Consider the following 22,943-nt stretch of genomic DNA (forward strand, 5'->3'; position numbering starts at 1 on the left):
ATTCTTCTGAGAAACATGTCTCAGATCTTGCTACAGTCTTAATTGTCCCTCATTTTGTTATCAGAGTATTGAGATGGTACTCATGCAGTCGTGGGGAGGAAGAAGCAGATAGCAGGGAAGAATTCATCCACTTCATGAACTGAAAAAAATTGGTTGGTATGTGGGAGCGTGGGAAAGGCAAACAATAACATATCTGTGTGGCTCTGTGAAGTTCTCAGTCCCTTTCTGAAAGGCTGAGTGGTGGCAGCCTGTTTTCCAGAGCAGAAATCTTTTTCCTGTTCCTCTTCATTCAGATGGTTCACCATGAACTGGTGATTTTCTTGTAGTGCCTTTGCTGCGAGGTGTTTTGGGAGCATGAAGTGGGCTGATGGAAGACAGTGATGAACCTCTGCTATTCTGTTTCTCTAGAAACATGCAACATGGCAGCAGCCATGGAAACTGAACAGCCGGGCCTTGAAATCTTTGAAACGGCAGGCCGTGAGGAGCAGGTCCCGAGAGAGGAGCAGCCAAAACTGGAACCTTTCTATGTAGAAAGACATTCCTGGAGCCAGCTTCGGAAACTGCTCACGGATACACGGAAGTACCATGGGTACATGATGGCAAAAGCTCCTCATGACTTCACCTTCGTGAAGAAAAATGATCCTGAAGGACCTCATTCTGACAGGATCTACTATCTGGGTAAGCTTGCTGCGACAGCCTGCATCTTTACTAAACAGTCCCTGCCAAGGCTGTTTGGGTTTGGGTGTTCTTCAGAGCTGGGTGTTTCTGGCAGCTAAATCAGAATGGATTTCAGGCCAGATTGGCTGATCAGATGTCATGATCGTGATCTTAATGCCTCATTAAAACTTGTGATGTAATCTCCCACAGAAATGGTGTGGTTGGAGATGACCCATTGGACCTGTTGAAGCTGTAAAAGAACTGTGAAGTGTCCTTTGGGGCATGTTCTGTAGCTGGGAGGAGGCGTGTAGTCTGTTTTTTCTCACCCCAAATACGATGTCCCCTGTCCAAAAGCTGTGTCAGTTTGTTCTCCTTTCTCTTAATTACAGGTAGTCTGTAGAAGTTTTTTCTCCTGCAGAGTTTCCTTCCAAAATAGAGGTTATAAATGTGATTTAGAGTCCTTTGTATCTTGGCTATTGGTGGAGTGGGTTTTCCAGGGATTCCAGAGGGAATTAATAGCAGTGTAGGGCAGGGGCAGCTTAAAGACTGTGTGTTTTTCTCAACATTTTTGGTCTTGATAATGAGAAATTTAATGTAGTTTATTGTTCTTGGTCTCAATGCCTCACTAATGCCTCACTGTTGTTTCACTAATTAGTGCTCTCTTGATAAATCTGCATTTCTGAGTTGCAGCTGTGCTTGAAGTGATTTTGGCCCTGTAAGTGAGACCATGAGCAAGCTGATGGGTGGCTTTTTGGAGCAGGCCTTGTGATAGAGCAACACTTTTGCCAAAAGCTGCAGTTGCTGAACAAAAATCCATGAAGAATGGGGTTAGGGGGAGAAACAATGTCCAGAGTGAAGGCCTGGGAGCCAGAACCATGTTCCTGCCCCATTGCTTGCTGCTGGGGCTGGTTGCTTAAGCTCTGGTTTGTGAATCAGAGTCTTTGCATGTGCTATACAGTGAAGTTGCCAGAAAGCTGCTGCTCTGTCTCTTTTCACCCTTTTCAGAAGATGGGGGTCATAATCCTTGAATGATGCTGAGTTCAAGCATGTTGGGGATGGGTTAAGGCTAACCTCATCTGAGATGAGCTCTGGTTTCCAGTATGCCGCTTTGTGAGCCATAGGTCAGACTTGACCTACCCCAGGGCACATTTGGCTGCTCCTGGGCTGGTCCTGGTTTGCACTGGCAGGAGCTTTCAGACCTCTGAATAGCACTGAGGGAGAGGAGCAGGAAAGGGATGTTCAAATCTTTCTCAAAACACATTATCTTTGAAACATGACCTGCATCATGCCATGTTCCAGCCAGGGGAATTAGCATTGATTTTAAAAGCTTACCAAATGAAACTGCCCCCAGACTTCAAGAAGGCACATATCTGTTCTGGGCAGTGTGGGCTAAGCCTGCCTGTGGTTCCTTCTTCTCTGCCTTCTCCGTGACTTGCATTTCTGTGAGGCAGAGAATTCCCAGTGTGAGGCTGCAGTGCAGAGATTCTCAGTACTTTCTCTGGTAGGAAGTGAAACTGTTCCCGAGTGTCCTTTGAGATGTTTGGATTACTAACAGAAAGCTATTTTTTTTTCCCTTCTCATTTTCACAACAGCAATGTCTGGGGAGAACAGGGAGAACACGCTCTTCTACTCTGAAATTCCCAAAACCATAAACAAAGCTGCTGTCCTGTTGCTTTCCTGGAAGCCTCTTTTGGATCTTTTTCCGGTGGGTCCTGGTTTCTTGGCAGTGCAAGTACACAGGCTTGGGGTTGTCCCTACAAACCATCATTAAAATGTGGAGGTTAAGGTTCTCCTTGCACCCAGCTCACTCTGCAGCCATCTCAAAATCAAGCATAGCTTTCCCATCAGTGTTTGGAGTTACAGCCTTTATGCATCATAAAACCTGTGTGTGCTAGATGATTCCTCCTTTGCTGGCAGAGACTGTAAGTACTAATTAGCATCAAATTCTCTGCTGTGAGCTCCTGGGGCTTGCTGAAGGAGCCTGTGGGCTCCAGCAATCACTGTCTCGCAGGGAGAAGTGACGAGTCCCCCGAGAATCATCCAGTGGCTCCATGACTCATGCTGGAGCAGAGAATCCCTTTCCCACTCACTGGGATGCATGTCCCATTTTTACCTCTGCATAGCAAGCCCTCACCAGTCGCACCTCATGCACCACAGCAGCTTGGAGGAGGTGGGACAAACTCCCTTGAACTAGGTGTGTTTTTTCCCATGTTATTTCCTCAGGCTGTCATCCATAAAATCCCTGCTGTTCTCTCCTCCCACCACTCCAGTCACTGTGTGCCTTTGCAAAAGTCATCAAAGACTCTCTTGCTCATTCTGTAACTAACAGACCTTCAGTCTGGTCTTTCTTACACCAGTGAATACCAGAATAATGCTGGTCTTGCTGTGGGAGAAGTGGCTGTCAGGTTTACAGTAGGATCTGATCATGACCTGCACCTACAAGAGCTGATGGCAGAGGTACAAGCAGGAGTGAGCTTCTGGCTGCCAGAAGGATTCTGGAGGACGAGGGTGTCTGCATAGCCATCTGCTCCTGGAAGCTTGACATGCAGAGATGCTCTGCCAGCATAGTAAGACATGCAGAGATATTGACTGTGCTTCTCTGCCCCTCTTCAGGCCATCCTGGACTATGGGATGTACTCTCGTGAAGAAGAACTGCTGCGGGAGAGGAAGCGAATTGGCACCATTGGGATCGCCTCTTATGATTACCACCGAGAAAGTGGCACCTTTCTCTTTCAGGCTGGAAGTGGAATTTACCATGTAAAAGATGGAGGCCCTCATGGATTCACTGTGAGTTTACTCACCTCTCCTGTTTCTCTGACTAGAAGCAACTTTGGCTTGCAGTGAAAGCAGAGTGTGATTATCAGTTATTGCTGCATTAGCATGGCAAGTAGCCTTGATAACCCTTGAAACATGGAGAAGTTCTTCAGAAGGATAAATTTTCATGGCTGAAACTCAGGTAGAGATGGAGAATTACAAGAAATGGTAGAAACCATGAAGCAAACACAGGCTGGTGTGCTCTGTGCTCCTTCATGTAGTCAGAAATCACATCAGAGGCAGCTTTTCACTTGCACTTAAGAAGAAACTTCTTTACTTAGGGGGTGATGGAGCATGAAGCAGGCTGCCCAAAGAGGTTGTGGATTCTCCTTCTCTGGAGAGATTCCAAACCTGCCTGGACATTGTGATCCTGGGCAACCTGCTGTGGGTGACTCTGCTTTAGCAGTGGGGTTGGACTAGAGGATCTCCAGAGGTCCCTTCCAATCCCCACCATTCTATAGTTTTATTGCCCAGCTGTGGTTTTGAGGTCACCATTCAGCAGTCACTGCTGTATGCATTACAAGATTTGGCTGTGTAACTTGCAGACAAGCAAACTTTACTCTGCTGGAGCTGAAGATGGATGTCAAAACTGAGATAATTTCTTCTTATAACAACAAATGCTTAATGTCTGCCTCATCCTGTTGTCAAAGGGAATTTACTGTACCCTGAGATGCTTTTGGAGGACAGGATTGTGTGTTCTGCCAGCTCCATTTTAGGGTGCTGTTTGTAAGAGTGTGCCAGGCTTCTCTAGGCAAGCTGCCTTCTGATCTGTGGCTAATCCTCAGCACAGAAAGAGACCCTGGTGGGATCTGTGCAACCATGTCAGAAGCACAACTTGCTCTATAAAATACCTGTATAGTAAGTATCTTTCTGTGTTTAAAATGGAGAGATTTTTCTGTTGTAAACCTGTGTATTTGAGTCAGTGCCCTCATTGCTGTGGTCTTGGAGACCTGATGATAACCCAGGTTAGTTTCTGTAAATGTCTATTTTTCACTGTGCCTTTTTTTCCTTTCAAACAGCAACAGCCTTTAAGACCCGTTCTGGTAGAGACCAGTTGCCCAAATATCCGGATGGATCCCAAGCTTTGTCCAGCTGATCCAAATTGGATTGCATTTATCCATAGCAATGACATCTGGATATCTAATATAGAAACCAGAGAAGAAAGGAGGCTGACATTTGTGCACAATGGTAACACATCCTGAGTTAAATCACTTCACCTCCTCAGCACTTACTCTTGCTAGACTGAATTAAGCAGTGGCACCAGGGGTTCTTCTGAAATCTGGGGGAATGGCCACTTCATTCCACCTTGTTTGTTACGTTCTACGTGCTTCCTCCAGTGCAGAGATGGTGGGACAATTCTTTTCCCTGCCCTGTGAATCTGGCAGAATGAACTATTTGTTGAATGCACGTGGAAGGACTTTCCTGAAACACAGCAGATTCTTCTTTACTGGAGCAGCCTTTTTTCTGTGGCGGAGCTGTGGGTGGAATAGAGCAGGAGGAAAGTTTCTGTCAGTAAAAGCAGGCTGCAGAACCTTTCAGAAACAATATAGACAGTTTCTGATTAGCACTGTGGCTTCTGCTGGCCCCTAATAGTAATTTAAGTCCTCACTTCTGACAGCTTTGTCTTTGACATGTATCCTGGAGGAGGGAAAATGGGGTATTTTGGCCAAAACACTTTTAAAACTCAATTATGGTTTGTATTTAAAGTATAATTTACATTTTGGTTAAAATTTTTTTTGACACTTTAATAATGCATTAGCTTATTTAAATGTGTAATATTAAAATATTATGTAAGTACATTAAAAATAAACTGTAGCAATGACTCCTTCTCAGATGATAATTATTTATGGAGCGCTGCTAAGTTACCTCCAGGGTAACAGGAAAAATATTGAAGCCCTATGGATATGTCATTGTGTTGAGGTGTTATGTAAGTCTGTTACTTTTGGTTTGTACAGTGAATGAAATGCTGATACTTCGTTTTAATTTTTTTTATATAGTTTCAGTTGTTCGGAAAGGTTGGTTTGGGGTTTGTTTGTTGTTTTGCTTTGATTTCATACAAGTCGTGGTTCCAATTCAGTATGCTCAGGCAGAGAGAACATTTTCTTTCTTTCTTCAACTAGCACACAGAGAATTGAGATAAATGATTATCAGTGAGAGGGGAGGATGGCTTTCCTTTCCTAAAAGGAGCTGCAGTGTCAGAGAGGGTTAGATCCTTCCTAAATAAATCAACAGAACGGAGTGGAAGGAGAAAACAAATCTGCTGAGAAGTCAGATTTATTATCATGTAATTGTTCCTGGAGGGGTGAACTTGGGTCATGCTTGGGGTAATGTAGAACTGGTCTGATTCTGCAGTGCAACGTGAACTGATTCTTTTGTGTCTTTTTTTAGAACTGGCCAATGTTGAGGAGGATCCAAAATGTGCTGGCGTGGCTACTTTTGTGCTGCAGGAGGAGTTTGACAGATACACAGGCTACTGGTGGAGCCCGAAGGCACAGCCAAGTAAGTGTGTGGATCCCTCAGTGTGTCTGACTGGCACAAGTAGTGTCTGCCTAGCTGTGTTGTTCAGTGCAGACATATTTTTTTTCTGTTGCTTGTCTTTATACTTACAGCAACTTTGGAGCTCTTTGCAGCAGTGGGCATGTTAACAGTGGCCAGTATTACTGGGGGAAGAGACTTCCCTTCTCCCAACAGTGGTAGGAGCTGTAAGACTCTGAGTGTTTTGCTTAACGGAACATGAATCCCTTTGTTGGATTTTAATTCATCTTTTCAACCTGCTTGTGCTCCTGGGAGAATATTGATGCCTGGTAATGAGAGCCATTCTGACCAGGAAATGTTAATTTGTTTGCAGCACTAGATGGGGGTAAAGTTCTTCGAATTCTTTATGAAGAAAATGATGAATCAGAGGTGGAAATTATCCATGTCACATCACCCATGCTGGAGACAAGAAGGACAGATTCCTTCCGGTACCCCAAAACTGGTGAGACCCTGATACCATACATCTCTCTTTCTGGGAAACCCATCTTTTATTCCACGTGCCTGACAGAAGCGACTCTCCTAGCCTGAAGCAGGGGCTTGTTGGAGAGGTGTTGAGTAGTTTTTGTACTGGTGTCCAGGTGACGGGAATGTTTGGGGAAACTGCTGCTCTGGAAGTTAGGTGAGTCACTGGTGGCTGTGCTGATATTCCAATCATGTGGTTACTAAGAGCTCTGGAGTCTGGGTCTCTCAGGAGCTGGCAGAAACCCTATCTGATTGTCACTATTTTGGAGCTGCTGTCTCAGATCCTGGCAGATCTGAGCTGTTGAGGAACTGATTCTCATTACTGCTCTCTGTCTCTAGGGGAACGGCTGCAGATTCATGGCCTTTGATTTTTGAGGAAGGTTTCTGTTTAGCTGCTGGCAGTGCCCTGGTAGTTCAAGTTCTGAAAGACTGTTCTTCATGATTCCTTTTGGACTTTGAACAGCAAAGTCAACATGCATAGTTACAGCCTACCAGGAAAACCTCCTGTTGTCATGTTCTCAAGCAGTAAACAATCTGGAGGCTTCAGCAGTAAAGGGACGAGGGCAGGTGTGATGCGCATTAATTTCAATGCCATTGGAAACAGGGAAGTGGGACTTTGGCAGACCTGCTTGGGGCTCATTCACTGTCAGGTGTATGGAGCAAATTTGGATAGTTTGACCTTTGTTCTTCTGAGATTTCCCTGCTGTTACAACGGGATGTGTTGCTCACAGATAACAGTGGTTCACTCTATTTCCTCACTCCTGAAATACTCTTTTTTTTTTTTTTTTTTTTTTTGAGAAACAGTTTCTGTTTTGGCTGACCTTCCCAAGCTACAGAGAATTCATTCAGATCTTGCACGTTCCCCAATCCACTGGAAAAAGTTTTCTGCTTATGATCCTGATTTTTGATTTGTTTCAAGGAGGAAGAAAGGCTTAGTGTTAGTCTAAGGAGCAAGGGAGGAGTTCTTGCGTTTTTTTTTTGGTGTTTTTGTACTTCCAGATTTCTGAGAGTATTTTGCCATAGCTCTGTTCAATGCTAAATTTCACCAGTTTAGGGAAATGCCTGTGGCCCAAAGCAAGTTGTTTCATCTCAGTCCATCAATTTTTGTGTATAAGCAGGGTTGATGAAGCAGGAATACTTCAGACCAGCAGTGAGAATATTCAGAGTATGTGGGATTTGCCACCTCTGGCTTGTTGTGGATCAACTGGCTTTATGGTCTTTACAGTCTCCTTTTGCTGTGCAGCAGGCTGCTGGCACTGCAGGCACAGCAGGATGAGCTGCTGCTTTGTGTGAAGAGTTAACTGTAGATTTTCAATATCCAACACAAATATGTAGCTTTGTTATCTTGACCACCCTGGACCAGGGCAACAGGTTTTTAAGCATGAGTTGCTGTCACTTTCAGTGATCCCTCTTAGCACTGGATCACTTTTAATACATGACCTGAAGAATAAGAGCCAAACAGTAAACCAAAGCTTACTTTCTTGTCCTCATCACTCCTGAGCATTTACTTCCAACTAGTACCTGCATCCTTTGACTGTGGGAGAGAAGCGACAGTAGCATGGCTTTTGATCAGATCTGTTTGCAGGATTCCACACATTGACCCCCACCTTGTATTTGCAGTCTCTTTTTTTTCCGTATCTGGTTCTTTGCTGTCTCTCACATGTACAAGCAGGCTATTTGATCAAGGAGCATTCTGCTGTTTGCATTTTCCAGTTCTGTATGAACACCACCACAATAATCCACAGTTCAGGCCTGCCCTCTTGGAAGCAAACACTGGGTGCTGACTGCTAACATCTGTTTTTATAGGTACAGCAAATCCAAAGGTCACTTTCAAGATCTCTGAAGTGACAATCAATGCGGAAGGCAGAGTAAGTTCTATGTTCTGCTTGTTTTCCTGATTCTATTTTTGGTAAAATTCATTTTCCAGTTCAGTACAAACAGACTTTTTTGGTTATGATAGCTTAATGGCTTTTCTGGAGGCAGTGCACTTGCTCATTTCTATGCAGATACATGGTGTCTGTGTGTGCAGCAGCATTTCTCAGGCTGTGCTTTCCTTCCCTATCGCTGGTTTATGAACTCAGCAGCAAAGCAGAATGTTTTAGGTATGGATGGTTAGACCTTCTTATGTGGCAGATTTCTTGATTTGCTGCAGATATTGGGAACATTGGATTGCAAGGACAATATGTCACCCGAGAGCAGTACGAACATATGGGAAGTCTTGACCTTTGCTCTGAGATTTTGTAACAGATTCAGAAATTTCCATAGCCCAGTCCAAGATCTTTGGACAGTTGGGAAATTAACCTTGCCAAACAGATACACTAACAGCCATACTCAGGTGGGATCTTCTCCACTCTTGAGCTGCCAGCCATCAACAGTCCTCTGCTGGGATAGGGGTACTGGCAGCAAAGGCAGGGAAAGCTGTCACAACCCTTTGGGTATAGCTGTGACTTGTTCCCAGTCCCAGCAGGGACAGAGTGCAGAATTGCATATCATGAATTAAAGCCATGTTGATAACTGGCTGTCATGCAGGATGTTCAGCATCTGCCAATGAAACACCTTATAAAATAGCTTGATACAAATCCCTTTACGAGGGAAACTGAGTATGGAAGTGACTTATCCAAGATGAATGATAGATTTGTGAGCAGCATCCAGGTTTCTCAAGTCCCAGCCCTGGCTGCACTGTTCGTGTGCACCTTTCCTATGGTGCTATAGACAGGGTTGAACCCCTGTATTGGAAAGGCTGAACTATCTAAATTGCATGAGATGCACAGAAGTCTTCTGTGCCCAGTCATCGTGCATGAAAACTGGTTGTGGGGGTTCATCTCAGTGTCACTGAATTGCTGCTTTGTCAACAGATTGCAGATGTTGTGGATAAAGAGCTAGTTCAGCCCTTCGAGATCCTCTTTGAAGGAGTAGAGTACATTGCTAGAGCTGGGTGGACGCCAGAAGGAAAATAGTGCGTATGTTAATCCTGTCTCTGCTTAGAGGGTTTGGGGCAATGCAGTTAGAAGCAGAATATGGTGGTCTCTGACTTCTCCAAGTTTAAGCCTGCTTTCATTTTTTCATTGCTACAAACTTGTTTCTGCAAAGGGGACAATTTTTCCAAAGCCAAATCCAAGTTCTCCTGTCTCTTTCTCTCGTACCTGGCCCAACTGCTTTGGTATTGGGCACTCACAGCCTGTGATGTATGTGTCCTCTCAGCTTCCCTGTGAGAGAGAGTGCAGTGCTATTGTCCCCATTTTACAGATGGGGAACTGAAGCCCAGAGAGGCTAAATGACTTGCCATGGTCACACAGGAAGTCTGTGGCTGAGGAGATAATTGAGCCCAGGTCCTCCTGGCCCTAGGCTAGCTCCCTGGACCATCCTTGCTGGCCAGACTTACTGATCAGAAAACCTGCTGTAAGTGCGACTTACATTTGCATGTCATTTTTAACCCTGTAGACAATGTAGTACAGTGTTTCTAACTCACCAAAGGCTTCTCCAGAATTGTACTTCTTGAATCTAAAGATGGCTTTCAACTTCTAAATTTTTTTGTTGTTTCCTCCCCGCTGCCCCCCAAAGAGGGAGAAATGCAGGGACACATTTGTTGCATTATATTGCTTTTTGTGGGATTATTATTAGAGGTACATGCAAAGCCATCAGAAGCATGGCAGGGTCAGCTCATTTAGGTGCCAATGTTACTATCTGCCAGGTATAGACTTAAAACATTAGCATTTTTACAAGTACCCTGAAATGTCAATTGAAATTTTTTTTTCTGCTTCATTATTCCCTGTTGATTTTTTTTCTCTTCTTTTTCTTCCCTGAAGCACAATTCAAATTGGGGAGAATAGAATTAAACTTTTGAACATGCAGTGCTTATGCAATATTGAAATGAAGTGAAATATGTTCTTGTGTTACGGAAGAGATTTGTTTATGTGGGTGAAACCTTACATGGCTTTATGCTTAATATGAAATCGAACATTCCTGACTCTCTCGAAGTGCCTAGTGCTAATGAGTGTCTGTTGAGATTTTCAGGCCTGTCTAATACTCATGGCTGCTTGTTATTTTCTCTAATATGTCTCATCAACAGCATCTGGTCCATCTTACTGGATCGCTCCCAAACTCGACTCCAGATAGTCTTGATCCCTCCTGCGTTATTCATCCCCACAGAAGATGATGCAATGGAAAGACAGAAACTTATCGATGCTGTGCCAGATTCCATTACACCTTTCATTATTTATGAAGAAACAACAGACATCTGGATAAACGTAAGAAGTGGAATTTCAGCCTCCTCTGACAGTTTGTTGTTCAAGACCCTCATTGGGGCACTTGGACAACATTGGTGTTACTCTGCTTCCTGGGAGAATGTTCCCATTGTGCAACTTCTGTGAATATTCTGTGGTCCCTGCTGTTAAAACCAGTATGAAGAAAACAGAGATGTGATATGAAAGCAGAGCTGCTTTGCTTGAGGATGCACAGTGGTCAAACAGAGCTGGAAGAAGAACCCAGGGATCTGACATTCAGGGTAGCCTCTTGCCTGCACTGACCCCCTCCAGCTTCTTGGTGCTGGTTGCTCACCGCCATCAGTGCCAGCAGATGAAGTATTCTTCAGTGAGCAAAGATGTATCTAGATGATACTGGGTGAACAAGTCCTGAGAATCTAACAATCACTAAAACTCTCTGTAGCTACATAGGGTCTGGTGAAATAGATTTGTGTCTGATTGTTCTTGAGGCGTGCCCTAGGGCCTGTGCTGTGAGACTGGACACTGGTGTGCTAGGCTAGTGCTGTAAAAATGAGTGCTGTTCACACTCCTGCACATGAAGATCGATGTCTCTAAAATGGCATCCCCTTGGAGGTGTGCCAGTGTGCAGGAGGGCCTGGACACATCAATCACTGATAGGAAGGTAGTTTGATCTTTCAGCAGGGAGCATTTGCACAAAGCCTTCCAGTGAATGGTGACTATGCAGTGAGTGCTCTCTCTGATACCATGTTTTCTCCTTGGCAGTACTGGTCATGATTTCAAGATAGTGCTGTCAGTTGTCCTTTCCCCATTATTTTTACTGGCTGGAGTGGCTTCTGGTAGGCAGATCATACTGTGCAGATGAGTGCTTGAGTCCCTCAAAAGATTGTCTCTTGAAGCAAGAATTGGCATCTTCATGAGTGGGAAGGTGATCTCATCTCGTCTTTCTTTAAATAACCTTTCACATGTGGGCTTCTAGACAGCACTGGACAGGGGTAGCCACTGAGCTCAGCTTCTCTGGGTGGCTCTCACACACTGTCTGTATCTAAAGCTAGAAAAATGGGTGCAGGAAAGCTTACTTCATTGGCCAGAATTTAGAGTTAAAGCAGCAAAAAGCTCAGAGCTGTGCTGCACATGTGGCTACTGTCTGAAGACACTCCCTGCCTCATGAGCATCACTGGTTCACACCCTGATAGTGTGAACTGCGTGGTCTGTGTTGAGCAGTAAGAGGAGGTTACTGATGTGACTTCAGTGCTAAAGTCCTGCTGATAGCGACGATCCACTGCTCTGTCTCCGCAGATCCATGATATCTTCCATGTTTTCCCTCAAACCCGTGAAGATGAGATAGAGTTCATTTTTGCCTCTGAGTGTAAGACGGGATTCCGGCACCTGTACAAAGTCACTTCAGTTCTGAAGGAGAGCAAGTATAAACGGTCATGTGGAGGCCTCCCTGCTCCGAGTAAGTGAAATGGTTCTTTTGCTTTAGTTGGGCATTTGCTGCCAACTAGTGAGGAAATAAATGTCCTTCCAGGTGGCAGGAATTACTTTCTTACTGGAAACTCCTACTGTTGTCCAGGAAAGCACATCACTGTGCTGTCATTCCTCTTGAAATCATGCAGTTGTTCTGCGTTCCGCATGCCTTCATTCTAACCCTGATTCTTCCTCATGGTCTAGAGGGAAAAGTTTCACAAAATGAGATGGGAAACGAGCTGCCTGTGACACAGTGAAATGCACTCAGCTAGCTTTTCCTTGTCAATATTGGAACTGTTTGTGCTCTGCCTTTGCCAGAGGTTAATCATTATGGCAATAGCATGGCTACCTCTGATGGGTCCAGTGTACCTAACAGATGCCCGTTGGTTCAGGACTTGATTTTGCAAGTAAAATCAAGATCGTCATTGTCAGCCTTTACAAGCAGGTTGGTAGCAGAGAGGCTGACAAAGAGCACAGTTTGAACACACTGTAAGAATCACAGGAGTTTTTTCCAAACAAAATGATTCTAAAATCATCGAGTCCAACCATCAGCCTAACACCAGTATGGCCATTAAGGCGTGTCCCCAAGTGCTATGTCCACATGTTTCTTGAACACCTCCAGGGACTGTGACTCCACCACCTCCCTGGGCAGCCTGTTCCAACGTCTGACCACTATTTCAGGAATGAAATTGTTCCTAATACCCAATCTAAACCTCCCCTGGCACAATTTGAGGCCATTTCCTCTCTTTCTATTACCTGATACTAGGGAGAAGAGACCAACCCCTATAGAAGGTTCATAGAGGACCTCCCTGTCTGCATGATCACAAATATTAGCCCCTTAAAATGAATATGTGTTCTTGGCAGCAGAACCTGGGATATGACAGCTGTTCAGAGAATTCCTCTAGGCAATTAAAAACAATCAGGACATTGCTTTATAGGCAGAGGTGTTAGCAGAAGAAAATTACTGGCAGCTGTTGCAAATAGAAATGCAGGAAGACTCATTTCAAGCAAAAAAAAAAAATCAAAAGACTCTGTGCTTCTGAGCTGGAGTAAAAGTTTAGTCTTGCTGAGATGCATGATACAGTTGGGTGCAGAGCTCCTAGAGTGGTTTTTCCACAGCATGTATTTTATTTACAGTTTCATGCTGTGATACTTAATTTAACTTGGTGTCTGTTGAAGGGATGCATACACAATACACCTGTTTTGCTGGTGGTCATAGTTTCCTTCTTGGGTAGTGTTTTGTTTTCCAGAAAGCCTCAGGCTGAATCCTCTGAATCCTTTAACATACATTTCACAGCAAGTTAAATAGTACGAGCCCTCAGATTTTTTTTCTGGGGAGCTGGCCGAGGTGTGGGTCTTCTGCAAAGGCAGGTTCTTCTTGGGTTTAGTCTTGGGACAACAGTTTAGCCTAAGAAAAATGGAGGAAATATTATTGTGACTGTGTGTTTTGTAAAGCGTAAAAGTGTCAAATCTCTGTATGCTGGTTACTTGCAGGTGACTTCAAGTGCCCTATCAAAGAGGAGATACCAATTACCAGCGGAGAATGGGAAGTGCTTGGCAGGCATGGATCCAATGTAAGTTTCTGCTCTTGCTGCGTGGATATTCTGCAAACAACAGACACTGCAGGGAGACAGTCTCTGAGACCTCACAGATCAATTAATGCCGCATTAGTGCGACTGTTCTGGAGAAGAGTGGACTCCTGGTGTTGTTTGAGCACATAGATCATGTGGGGTTTTTTTAGTGCTTTTTCTTTCTTCTCTACCTCTGACATGCTATTCTGGACCAGAGCCTGTGATTTCAGCAGTGTGGGAAAGTTGCCTTTTTTCCTGCATGTTCCTATGTGGATCCTTGTCAACAAGTTTTCCCCACTAAGTTCAAGGCTTAATGGGAAGGAAGCAAAAATACTGTGAGGCAGCAGTGAGGAAATTTCACTTTTTCCATGAGCAGCAAGATGTCATGGTGGTGTCCAACTACTGCCCTGGAATGAAAAGATAGTCCTTGGAGGGATCTACATAAGTCTATTAGCCCTGTCCCCTTTTAGCCAGAATGCACAGTGTATATAATCCATGTAGCATGGGAGTTTGTACAAGGAGGGAGGGAATGCTCTCCAAACTGCTGCTCCTCTAGCTCTGAGCTGGATGAGTTCTTTGCAGTTTAAGGAGAACTCTCTGACTAGTTTGGACTTTGTAAAGGTCTTTGAAATCCTTCCTAAATGGTCATTAGAACTGCAGTTAAGAAATGAGGCGTGCAAATTGGCCTGCCCTTGGATCTGTTCTGCTTTCTGCTCAAAAAGAAGGGACAGCTGAAGAGTATTTGACATGGCAGTTGTTTACAGTCAGCTGCTGCCTTGATTTTCTTCTGGAGTGGTTTATATAATATAGGGAAAGGGCGTGAAGAATGAGGAGGTAACAGAGAGTGGGGGACAGAGTAAAACAATAGCAAGCCATAGAGGAGACTCTGAAGAGTTAAGGACCTGCATGAGAGAGCTGAGGAACAAGATGTGAAGTGCAAATCATGCCTGGAAGAGGTGGGGACAATAGGAACAGTCCTTTGGCTTGTTCCTTGCAGGTTGTCAGACTAAAACTCAGCTTTATGGAAGTGTGACAGTGGGAACCGGGGGGAGACTTGGAGGCAGTAGAACTGGATATTGTTTTGGCAAGAAACAATATTGAGGGCTGTGTTGTTCGTTTTGGTTTTGACAGATCTATGTTGATGAAGCCAAAAAGCTGGTGTACTTCCAAGGCACAAAAGACTCACCTCTAGAGCATCACTTGTACGTTGTTAGCTACGAGAATCCTGGGGAGGTGAAGCGGCTGACAGAACGAGGTTACTCGCACGCCTGCTGTGTCAGCCAGGTACCTGTCTGCTTGTGGGGCCCCTGTGTTGGGGCTTGTCACCGCTCTTGTCCTTCACCAGTCAGCAGACAAGGCTGTATTTGAATGTAACAAAAGCAGACTCTGCACTGTGTTGTGTGCTCCTGTGTGTTGTACAGTGAGTACATAAACCCACGCTGGAAACCAGACTGCCAGTCAGGTGCTCTTCAGCTCATCTCAGGCAAAAGGAGCTTGGATAAACTGTTTGAGCCTGGCTCTTTTCACCAGAGGAGATGAACCTGTGACAGCGTTGTGTGGGCTTCCATGCAGCTGGGGTAGTAGCCTATTTGCCTGGGAGTGCTGTACCCCCAATAGGATGTGTGACAAGGTCCTCATGCCACTGTTGGTTTTGCAGGTGTATTTTTGGTTTTGGAGTGTTAATAAATGAGTCTTGCTAAGGACTGTAGCTTCTTGGAGTGTGTCTGCTGTTATCAAGATAAGTGCTTAGACTTTCTGGTTTAATTTGGTCCAAAAGCATCTTCTGAAAGCTCTAAATACAGAAAGAAATTATCACTTTTGCTTGTCTCTCTGCATTGAGGACTTCAAGGTAATGCTCTTTTTCTCCTTAGGACTGTGACATGTTCATCAGCAAGTACAGTAATCAGAAGAACCCCCATTGTGTGTCACTTTACCGGCTGACGGGACCTGAAGATGATGCAGCTCATAGGACAAAGGAATTCTGGGCAACCATCTTAGATTCAGCAGGTAACAGTTATGATGAGGAACTGGAAAAGGACAACCAGAATGAAAGATATTCTAGAAGATGCTTGCAATTTATTGTTGTCAACAAGTAAACCTGTCCCTGAAACTCATGCATGTGTGTTGAGTTCCTGAAAGTACAGAAGTGATGTTTTAAGCTCAGCAACAAATGGGTATAAACTGGTCATAAACTGCCAGAACCAGTAGAAACTGTAGACAGCCAGGTTTAGCATCAGGGAAGGGTTTAAACACACTCCTTTACTCTGTGGAATGTGCCTCCTAATGTGCAGTGCTTCTGGGGAAAGGTGTACACTTCTAAAGAGCTCTGTGCTGCTCATGGCTTTGTGAAACAACTCTCAGGCTTTTATTTTCCATTGTATTTCTGTTCCCTTTCGTCTCTCCATCCCTAAGGCATATTTCATATCCTGTGCTTTCAATGTATTAATGCAGTGAGTCCTAAGTGGGGTTAGGAAGGGATGGATACTTGTAATGGCTGTGTCAGGGGAGAGGAGTCACTGCTGTTCACAGGAGAGCAGAGGTGGGAATGTGATAGGACTGAGAAAGCTCCCCTAGCATTGGGACATTCCCAGTCTCTGCCTGTCCCAGCCACATCCACTGGAAGGTGTGGGAGAGCTCCACTGGGATTTCAGCAAGATTGGTGTTGAGGCAGGGCTGAAGCAAAGCTGTGTTACTCATCCATTCCCTTTTAAACCAGGCTCTCTGTTCCCTCACTTGGCAGGTCCTCTTCCTGACTACATCCCCCCAGAAGTGTTCTCCTTTGAGAGCTCCACGGGGTTCACACTCTATGGGATGATGTACAAACCTCACAATCTGCAGCCTGGGAAGAAGTACCCCACTGTGCTCTTCATTTATGGAGGGCCTCAGGTGAGTGTGGCATGTTGATGAGCAGTGGGCTGGGCTGGCCTGAATTACTCTTGCTGCTCTGTATGAGCAGTTCCTGCTCCATGCTGAGGACAGTGCACAGTGTTTTGCCTGTTTGATAAACAGGTGCTTGGCCAAAGATTCTGTAAGTGGTCATCAGCCACTGGAATAACCTGCCCAGGGAGGTGGTGGATTCCCCAGCATTGGACACTTTTAAGATTCAGCTGAACAGGGTGCTGGGCCATTGTGTCTAGATCATGATTTTGCCAAGAATGGTACGACCTGTTGATCCTTCAGGTCCCTTCCAACCCGGTGTTCTATTATTCTGTGATTTCCAGGTCATAGATCAAGGCACTGCCACTTGTCTGAGAGCAGATAGGAAGTAGCACAGCTGGAAATGGGCAAAAGAGGAGTGCAGATAGAACAGAGAACAGGGACTATCCTCATACTCCTTAGGAGGTCCTGTTCTTTGTTTCTACTTCCCCTATGAGTATGTGCTGCCCACTACCAGAGTGTGCTTAGGAGAACTTGCTGTCCAGTCATCCTTCTCCCACTGATGAGTAGAAGGTGAGCCCTTAGCCCTGCTTTGGTTCCCCCAGCTCTGCTGTGTCCTACTGTGGTCCAAAGCAGCTAGAGTAAGTATTGAAGGGAAAAATTTGCTCCTGGGAAAGAACAGAGTGGAGAGCAGAACTGCAGCCTTGGGGTTGGCTTGTGCAGTCACTTGCTGTCCCTCTTGGTCTTTGCCTGTTGGTGCTGCAGTGGACCTCAGTTCAGCTCTTCATATCTGTGACCTAGAATGGCTTGGAGGGAGTTAATTTCATAGCAGACCACAAGCAGAGAGGGATTCCTGTGGCAGGGAGGAGGGATCTTAACAACTTTACATTATAAAAATGTCTAAAACCTTTAAAGGAAGATAAATGTAAATAACATCTGAGGTGACCTCTGGATGCCATTCCATCTGTGGTTGTGTCCTTGCTCTTCTCCCAGGTGCAGCTGGTGAACAACCGCTTCAAAGGAATCAAGTATTTCCGTTTGAACACTTTGGCCTCTTTAGGCTACGTGGTTGTTGTCATTGACAACAGAGGGTCCTGCCACCGAGGGTTGAAGTTTGAAGGAGCCTTTAAATACAAAATGGTAAGTGGAGCTCTGAGTCTGGGCTCCTCATTTTCAGCCAAGATGGGTTTGAGTCCCATTTTATCTAAGCTGAAGCACTCATGTGGTGCAGATGCTCAGTGTTGTCTGTGTGATGCTGTTTAGGTTTGGGGAGAATGTAACTTTTGTCTGGAACTAACAAAATTTAACTTTTTGTCTCCTTTCCCAGGGACAAATAGAAATTGATGACCAGGTGGAAGGGCTGCAGTATTTAGCATCACAGTATGACTTCATTGATTTGGATCGTGTTGGCATTCATGGCTGGTCCTACGGAGGCTACCTCTCTCTCATGGCTTTAATGCAGAGGTCAGATATCTTCAGGGTATGTTCATACATTGAGTACTTATTCTGCTGGCACAGAGAGAGGTTGTTTTTTTTTTTTTCCCCCTTAATCCTGTAACCTCCCATGGGTATTCACAGCTCTAGACAAGTGAGGACACAGTGCTCTGGCTGTTTTATTCAAGGCTCTTCTAGTTGGGTGATTTCAGAGAGGTTGCTTTTCTAGCAAACATTTCTTCCATGGTATTTCTAATTAGACTTCCATGCTTTGGTTATTATTTGATACTTCACAGGCAACAGATCTGAAAATCCGTTCATTCTTAAGGCTAGTTCCTGCTGACAAGCCACAGTGTCTTTAAAAAACAGCAATCCAAGGGTGTTGCAAGAGCACTTTTCAGTTTTGTGACCCAGGGTTGTCTCAGCTCTCTCCACTTGTGTTTCTGTGTGAAGCACAGGGATGAGATGCTTTCTCTGTCAGCCTGTTGTCACTGTTGGGCTCTGAGGGGTGTGTGGGAGGGGTACTTACATTGAGTCTGTACTGGTACAGCTATGGGATGCAGCTTTTCAGAAGCAGCACAGCCCCAATAATACTGACAGGGATGCCTCCAATCAGGAAGTTACATTTGTGCAGTGGAGTGCTGTGCTTTGCTACCTCTCCACACAGATTTGCAGCTTTTCTTTCCCAGGAGAGTGTGGTGATCTTATTGGGGTGTAACCACCCCAAACTGTGTGGTGTAACTGCAACATCACTGCATATGCTTCTCCAGCTCCAAAGGAGCCAGGCAGAGTCTTGGTGTGATGTTGTCCATGAGGCTTCCTGCATTAATGCAAGTAGGGTGCTTTTGGACAGAAGACACTTGCCATCTCAGAAGCCTTGACATGTAAGAGGTGTGTGGAACTGTTCAGGCAGGCCAGTTTTACTGGAATATATGCGAGTATGTTCTCAAGAACTGGGCTGAGAAGGAACAACTGTTCACCCTATTCAGCTGAGAACAGAAGGGTATTCCCTCTGTGGAACTGTCTTAAGAGAGTTAAACTGTTGGACCGTTGAGCTTGCAATAACTTCACTGTGCTGCTATAGCTACAGCAATATGTTAAGTGTACCTTATATAGCCTCAGCTGTTGCTGGCTTTGTGTCAGCCCAGCACTTTGTGCTGTGAGCCAACTGAGGGAAATGATCCTGCTGAAAAATGACACCACCTTCTTTTCCTCCACCCTTCCTTCCTGCCCCAAGAGAATAGTTTCTTTGCTTACTGATCTATTCCCAGATCAAATTGCCAATGCTGCTTCATAGCATTATGTTCTGAAGCAGCCAAGAGGGCAGCCTGGGGATGGGGAGAGGAACTAACAAGACGTTTTGTGATTACATGACTTTAGATTACCACAGTAAAGGGCCAGGCCACTGTTGGGCAAGTCTCAAAAGTAGAGATGGGGTAAGAGTTGGATATTGCTCTTGGGATGTATTGTGGTTTTTGTGGCTGCTCTTGCTTTGTCTAAGTCCAGCCTGAAATTCCTGAGAGGTCTAAAAATTACATGTCTCAAGTCTTTAAAGGATTATTATTACTTTGAAAATATCTGAGTTGCAAGAGGTTTTCTGGTGTTGTTTGTTTGTTTACTCATTGGTCTTTTTTTCTGCAAGCTGACAGTAGCTATGCAAGGTAGTTTGCTGACTCCTAGGGAGCTCTTTACTCCAGTTTCTGTTAGATGTTCAAATGAGCAAAAGGTTTGCAAGCTGAAAGCAGAGCACTCTGCATTTTGGACAAAACCCACCTCTCTTGGCCAACCTTGCAGGTGACATGTTTAGTGTTACTTCTGATGTGTCTGTAGGATCTACCTTGTTTTGGAGCTGAGCTGTGCTGATATCTATGAACCATGGGAAGGAGGGTGAGGATTGCTTTGCTTTGCTTTTCCACTGCGGGCTGGGGATTGTACACTTACCAGCATGTTCAGGGTAATTAGAGTCATACTGGGGTAGAGCTGTGGGAGGGACATCCCCAGATGAGGGGGGATGTGTTGTGATTCTCCTGCTGATGCTCAGAGTCCTGTTGAACTTGCAGGTGGCCATTGCTGGAGCCCCTGTCACGCTGTGGATTTTCTATGACACTGGGTACACAGAGCGCTACATGGGCCACCCAGATCACAACGAGCAGGGTTATTACCTAGGTTCAGTGGCCATGCAAGCTGAGAAGTTTCCTTCTGAGTAAGTTTGGTTATGGCTCTTGCCTTCTGCTTTTCCTATGGATGCATTTTTATCTCCATGTTCTTAGCAATTGAATCCTGGACTCTCAAATGCTAGTATTAAACAATAATGCTTTTAAAAATAAAGACCAAAACCCAATAGTAATAAACTTCCTGGCCTTGAATGAGCATTTATGTAATTGTAGACCATCCTGCAAGTTAGTCAGCATAGTAAACATGCAGTAGTTTTATCTTAACTGTAATTAAAGACTCTCCTAACTGTAGTTAAAGATTAACTTTTATGACTAAAGAAATTGCAAATATATCTTCAATGATATGATTAGCACTTTAGACCCATGCTAAGCTAGACAGTACTTAATTGGTCAGGATGCTTTCTGCATGCTCTATCTAAGGCTGTACCAGCATTGGTGCAGAGCTGGCCAAGACCATGGGCTCTCTTGAGCTGAAAATCAGCAGTGATTCTGAGAAAGAGTTAAGCTGTTGTGTTGTCCAAGATGGGAAATAGTTCTGAGAATAAAGATAGACAGATGAAAGGTCTAACCATGATGAGCATATGCAGGAAGGACTCTTAGAGGAGGAAATAACAGGTGTGGCAGACACCTCCACACAGAGCAATTAACAGTAGTGAAACTGCAAATATTTTCTTCTGTTGAATGTTTTTGAAGGAAAGTATATGAAGTATGACATGGCTGGCAGGTGCTGGGATGCTGTCTAGAAATGTTTGTCTCTTGCTTTTCACAGACCAAACCGTTTGCTGCTGCTACACGGATTCTTGGATGAGAATGTTCACTTTGCACACACTAGCATCTTGCTCAGCTTTTTAGTGAGAGCTGGGAAACCGTATGACTTGCAGGTAAGGCCAGACCCAGGCCGTAAGGGATGTGTGTCTGTCTGAGGGTCCAAATTCAGAGCTTGTAACATGGCTGTGCTGGGCTTGGGATTCTAGGATGAAGCTGTAGTGTTTGAGCCTGGTCCACTAGACCAGAATCTTGAACAGCCTGGTGTAGTGGAAGCTGACCCTGTCCATGGTGATGGAGTTGGAACTAGATGATCTTTAAGGTCCCTTCCAACCTAAACCATTCCATGATTCTAACTTTTTTAAAGGAAGATTTTAGAGAATCCCAGACTGCTTTGGATTGAAAGGGACCTTTAAAGGACATATAGTTCAAAGCCCCTGCAGTCAGCAGGTGCATCTGCAACTAGATCAGGTTGTTCAGAACCCAAATAACCTGACCTGGAATGGTTCCAGGGATGTGGCATCCACCACCTCTCTGGGCAACCTGGGCCAGAGCTTCACCACCCTCAGTGTAAAACACTTCTTCCTTCTATTTAACCCATCACCCCTTGTCCTGTCACAACAGGCCCTGCTAAACAGTCTGTCCCCAGATTTCTGAGCAGTCTCTTTAAGTACTGGAAGGCCTCAATAAGGTCTCCTGAAGCCTTCTCTCGTCCAGGCTGAACAAACGTAACACTTTCAGCCTCTCCTCACACCAGAAGGGTTGTAGCCCTCAAATGACAAAAAAAATCTCTTAGGCAGATGAGCCATTAAGAGCAGTTCAGGCTGCTCCCAAGGAGATGTGCGGTTTGGAGGCAGTACAGCAGTGTCTGTGCAGTGTGGGCAGGGTTAAGCATTTCATTAAATTTTGCTGCTATTGTGCAGCTGTAATCCAGTCATCCCATCCCATGCTGCTGAACTGGGAGCACACTGATACATGTGGTGGCTCCTGATGAGGACCTTCCTCTGTTAAGCTCCAGCACAGCACTAGCAGGAGAAGAGGATGCGGTGGATTGCCGTGGTTCAGGCTGTGTTGGATCATGGGGTATGAGCTCAAGTGCAGTTAGTGCAAGGAGATGAGATGGACACTTTGAATGAGGCTCTGGGGACCAATTTAAGTGTTGGTGCCCACTACTCTTGTGGGATACTCATGATGTTGTTTTGTATTTTAGATCTACCCTCAGGAGAGACACAGTATAAGGGTACCTGAGTCAGGAGAGCACTATGAACTCCATTTGCTCTATTATCTGCAAGAGAATCTGGGCTCTCATATTGCTGCCCTGAAGGCAATGTAACTGACCTCTGCAGAACTCTGCTCCACTGGCCGCTCTATCCAGCGAGGAGATGTATGAAGCTAAAGAAAATAGGATGGAACGTTGCATTTTGGTGCCTGCCACACGTACACACACACACACACACAGAGACACTTTTTAAAAGTAAATTTGGTGCCATACAGGAAATTAAAGCATGGTGACCTAATAACTCTAAAGCTTAAGATGTAAATAAAATCAAATGTCTGTGGTATCATGCAGTACCATGGGTGCTCTCTTGGGGGAGGAGCTGAAACTGAAAATAATCTACTTCTACAGCACCAGATCTTCACTTTTTAAAAGCATCATGACATAACTGATGTCTTTTTTACAGTGTTTTCCTTGGTATTTTACTACATAATTCTGGATGATTTACTCACTACACAGCAAGAGTTTACCTGAATAGTTACAACCTTTGTAAATGCTATCATATAGCTTTTATGCTTCATGAAAGGGATGTGTCTCACTGTTTAGAAGCTGGTCACAAGTTAGACACATCACCTATCTAGATGTTAATTGTTTTTTTAAGAAGAAAGACTTTTAAGCTGCTTCTTAATGAATTTAAATTTTGAATTCAGTCCGGTTGATGCCAGGTTCTTTTCAATGACTTCTCTTT

General features: G+C 44.7%; 1 protein-coding gene across 9 annotated transcripts; it reads left to right on the forward strand.

The window, feature by feature from the left end:
* The first annotated feature begins 419 nt into the window (after window positions 1–419).
* DPP8 (dipeptidyl peptidase 8) lies at window positions 420–22,376 on the forward strand. Of its 9 annotated transcripts, none has more exons than XM_054388325.1 (19): window positions 420–678; window positions 2,250–2,362; window positions 3,271–3,444; window positions 4,491–4,659; window positions 5,860–5,976; window positions 6,320–6,448; window positions 8,275–8,336; window positions 9,324–9,424; window positions 10,538–10,715; window positions 11,988–12,147; window positions 13,653–13,732; window positions 14,861–15,013; window positions 15,601–15,736; window positions 16,470–16,615; window positions 17,600–17,746; window positions 17,934–18,086; window positions 20,101–20,243; window positions 20,984–21,095; window positions 22,190–22,376. In XM_054388325.1, the coding sequence occupies exons 1-19, from the start codon at window positions 420–422 to the stop codon at window positions 22,310–22,312; spliced, it is 2,655 nt and encodes an 884-aa protein (XP_054244300.1). In that variant the 3' UTR covers window positions 22,313–22,376. The 9 variants fall into 9 exon arrangements, with proteins under 9 accessions (XP_054244300.1, XP_054244301.1, XP_054244304.1 ...); XM_054388326.1 differs by having other exon boundaries at window positions 17,606–17,746; XM_054388329.1 differs by having other exon boundaries at window positions 16,497–16,615.
* The last annotated feature ends 567 nt before the right edge of the window (window positions 22,377–22,943 follow it).

Source organism: Indicator indicator, chromosome 16 (genome assembly GCF_027791375.1).
Source record: "Indicator indicator isolate 239-I01 chromosome 16, UM_Iind_1.1, whole genome shotgun sequence".
In the NCBI taxonomy this organism is placed as follows: Eukaryota; Metazoa; Chordata; class Aves; order Piciformes; family Indicatoridae; genus Indicator; species Indicator indicator.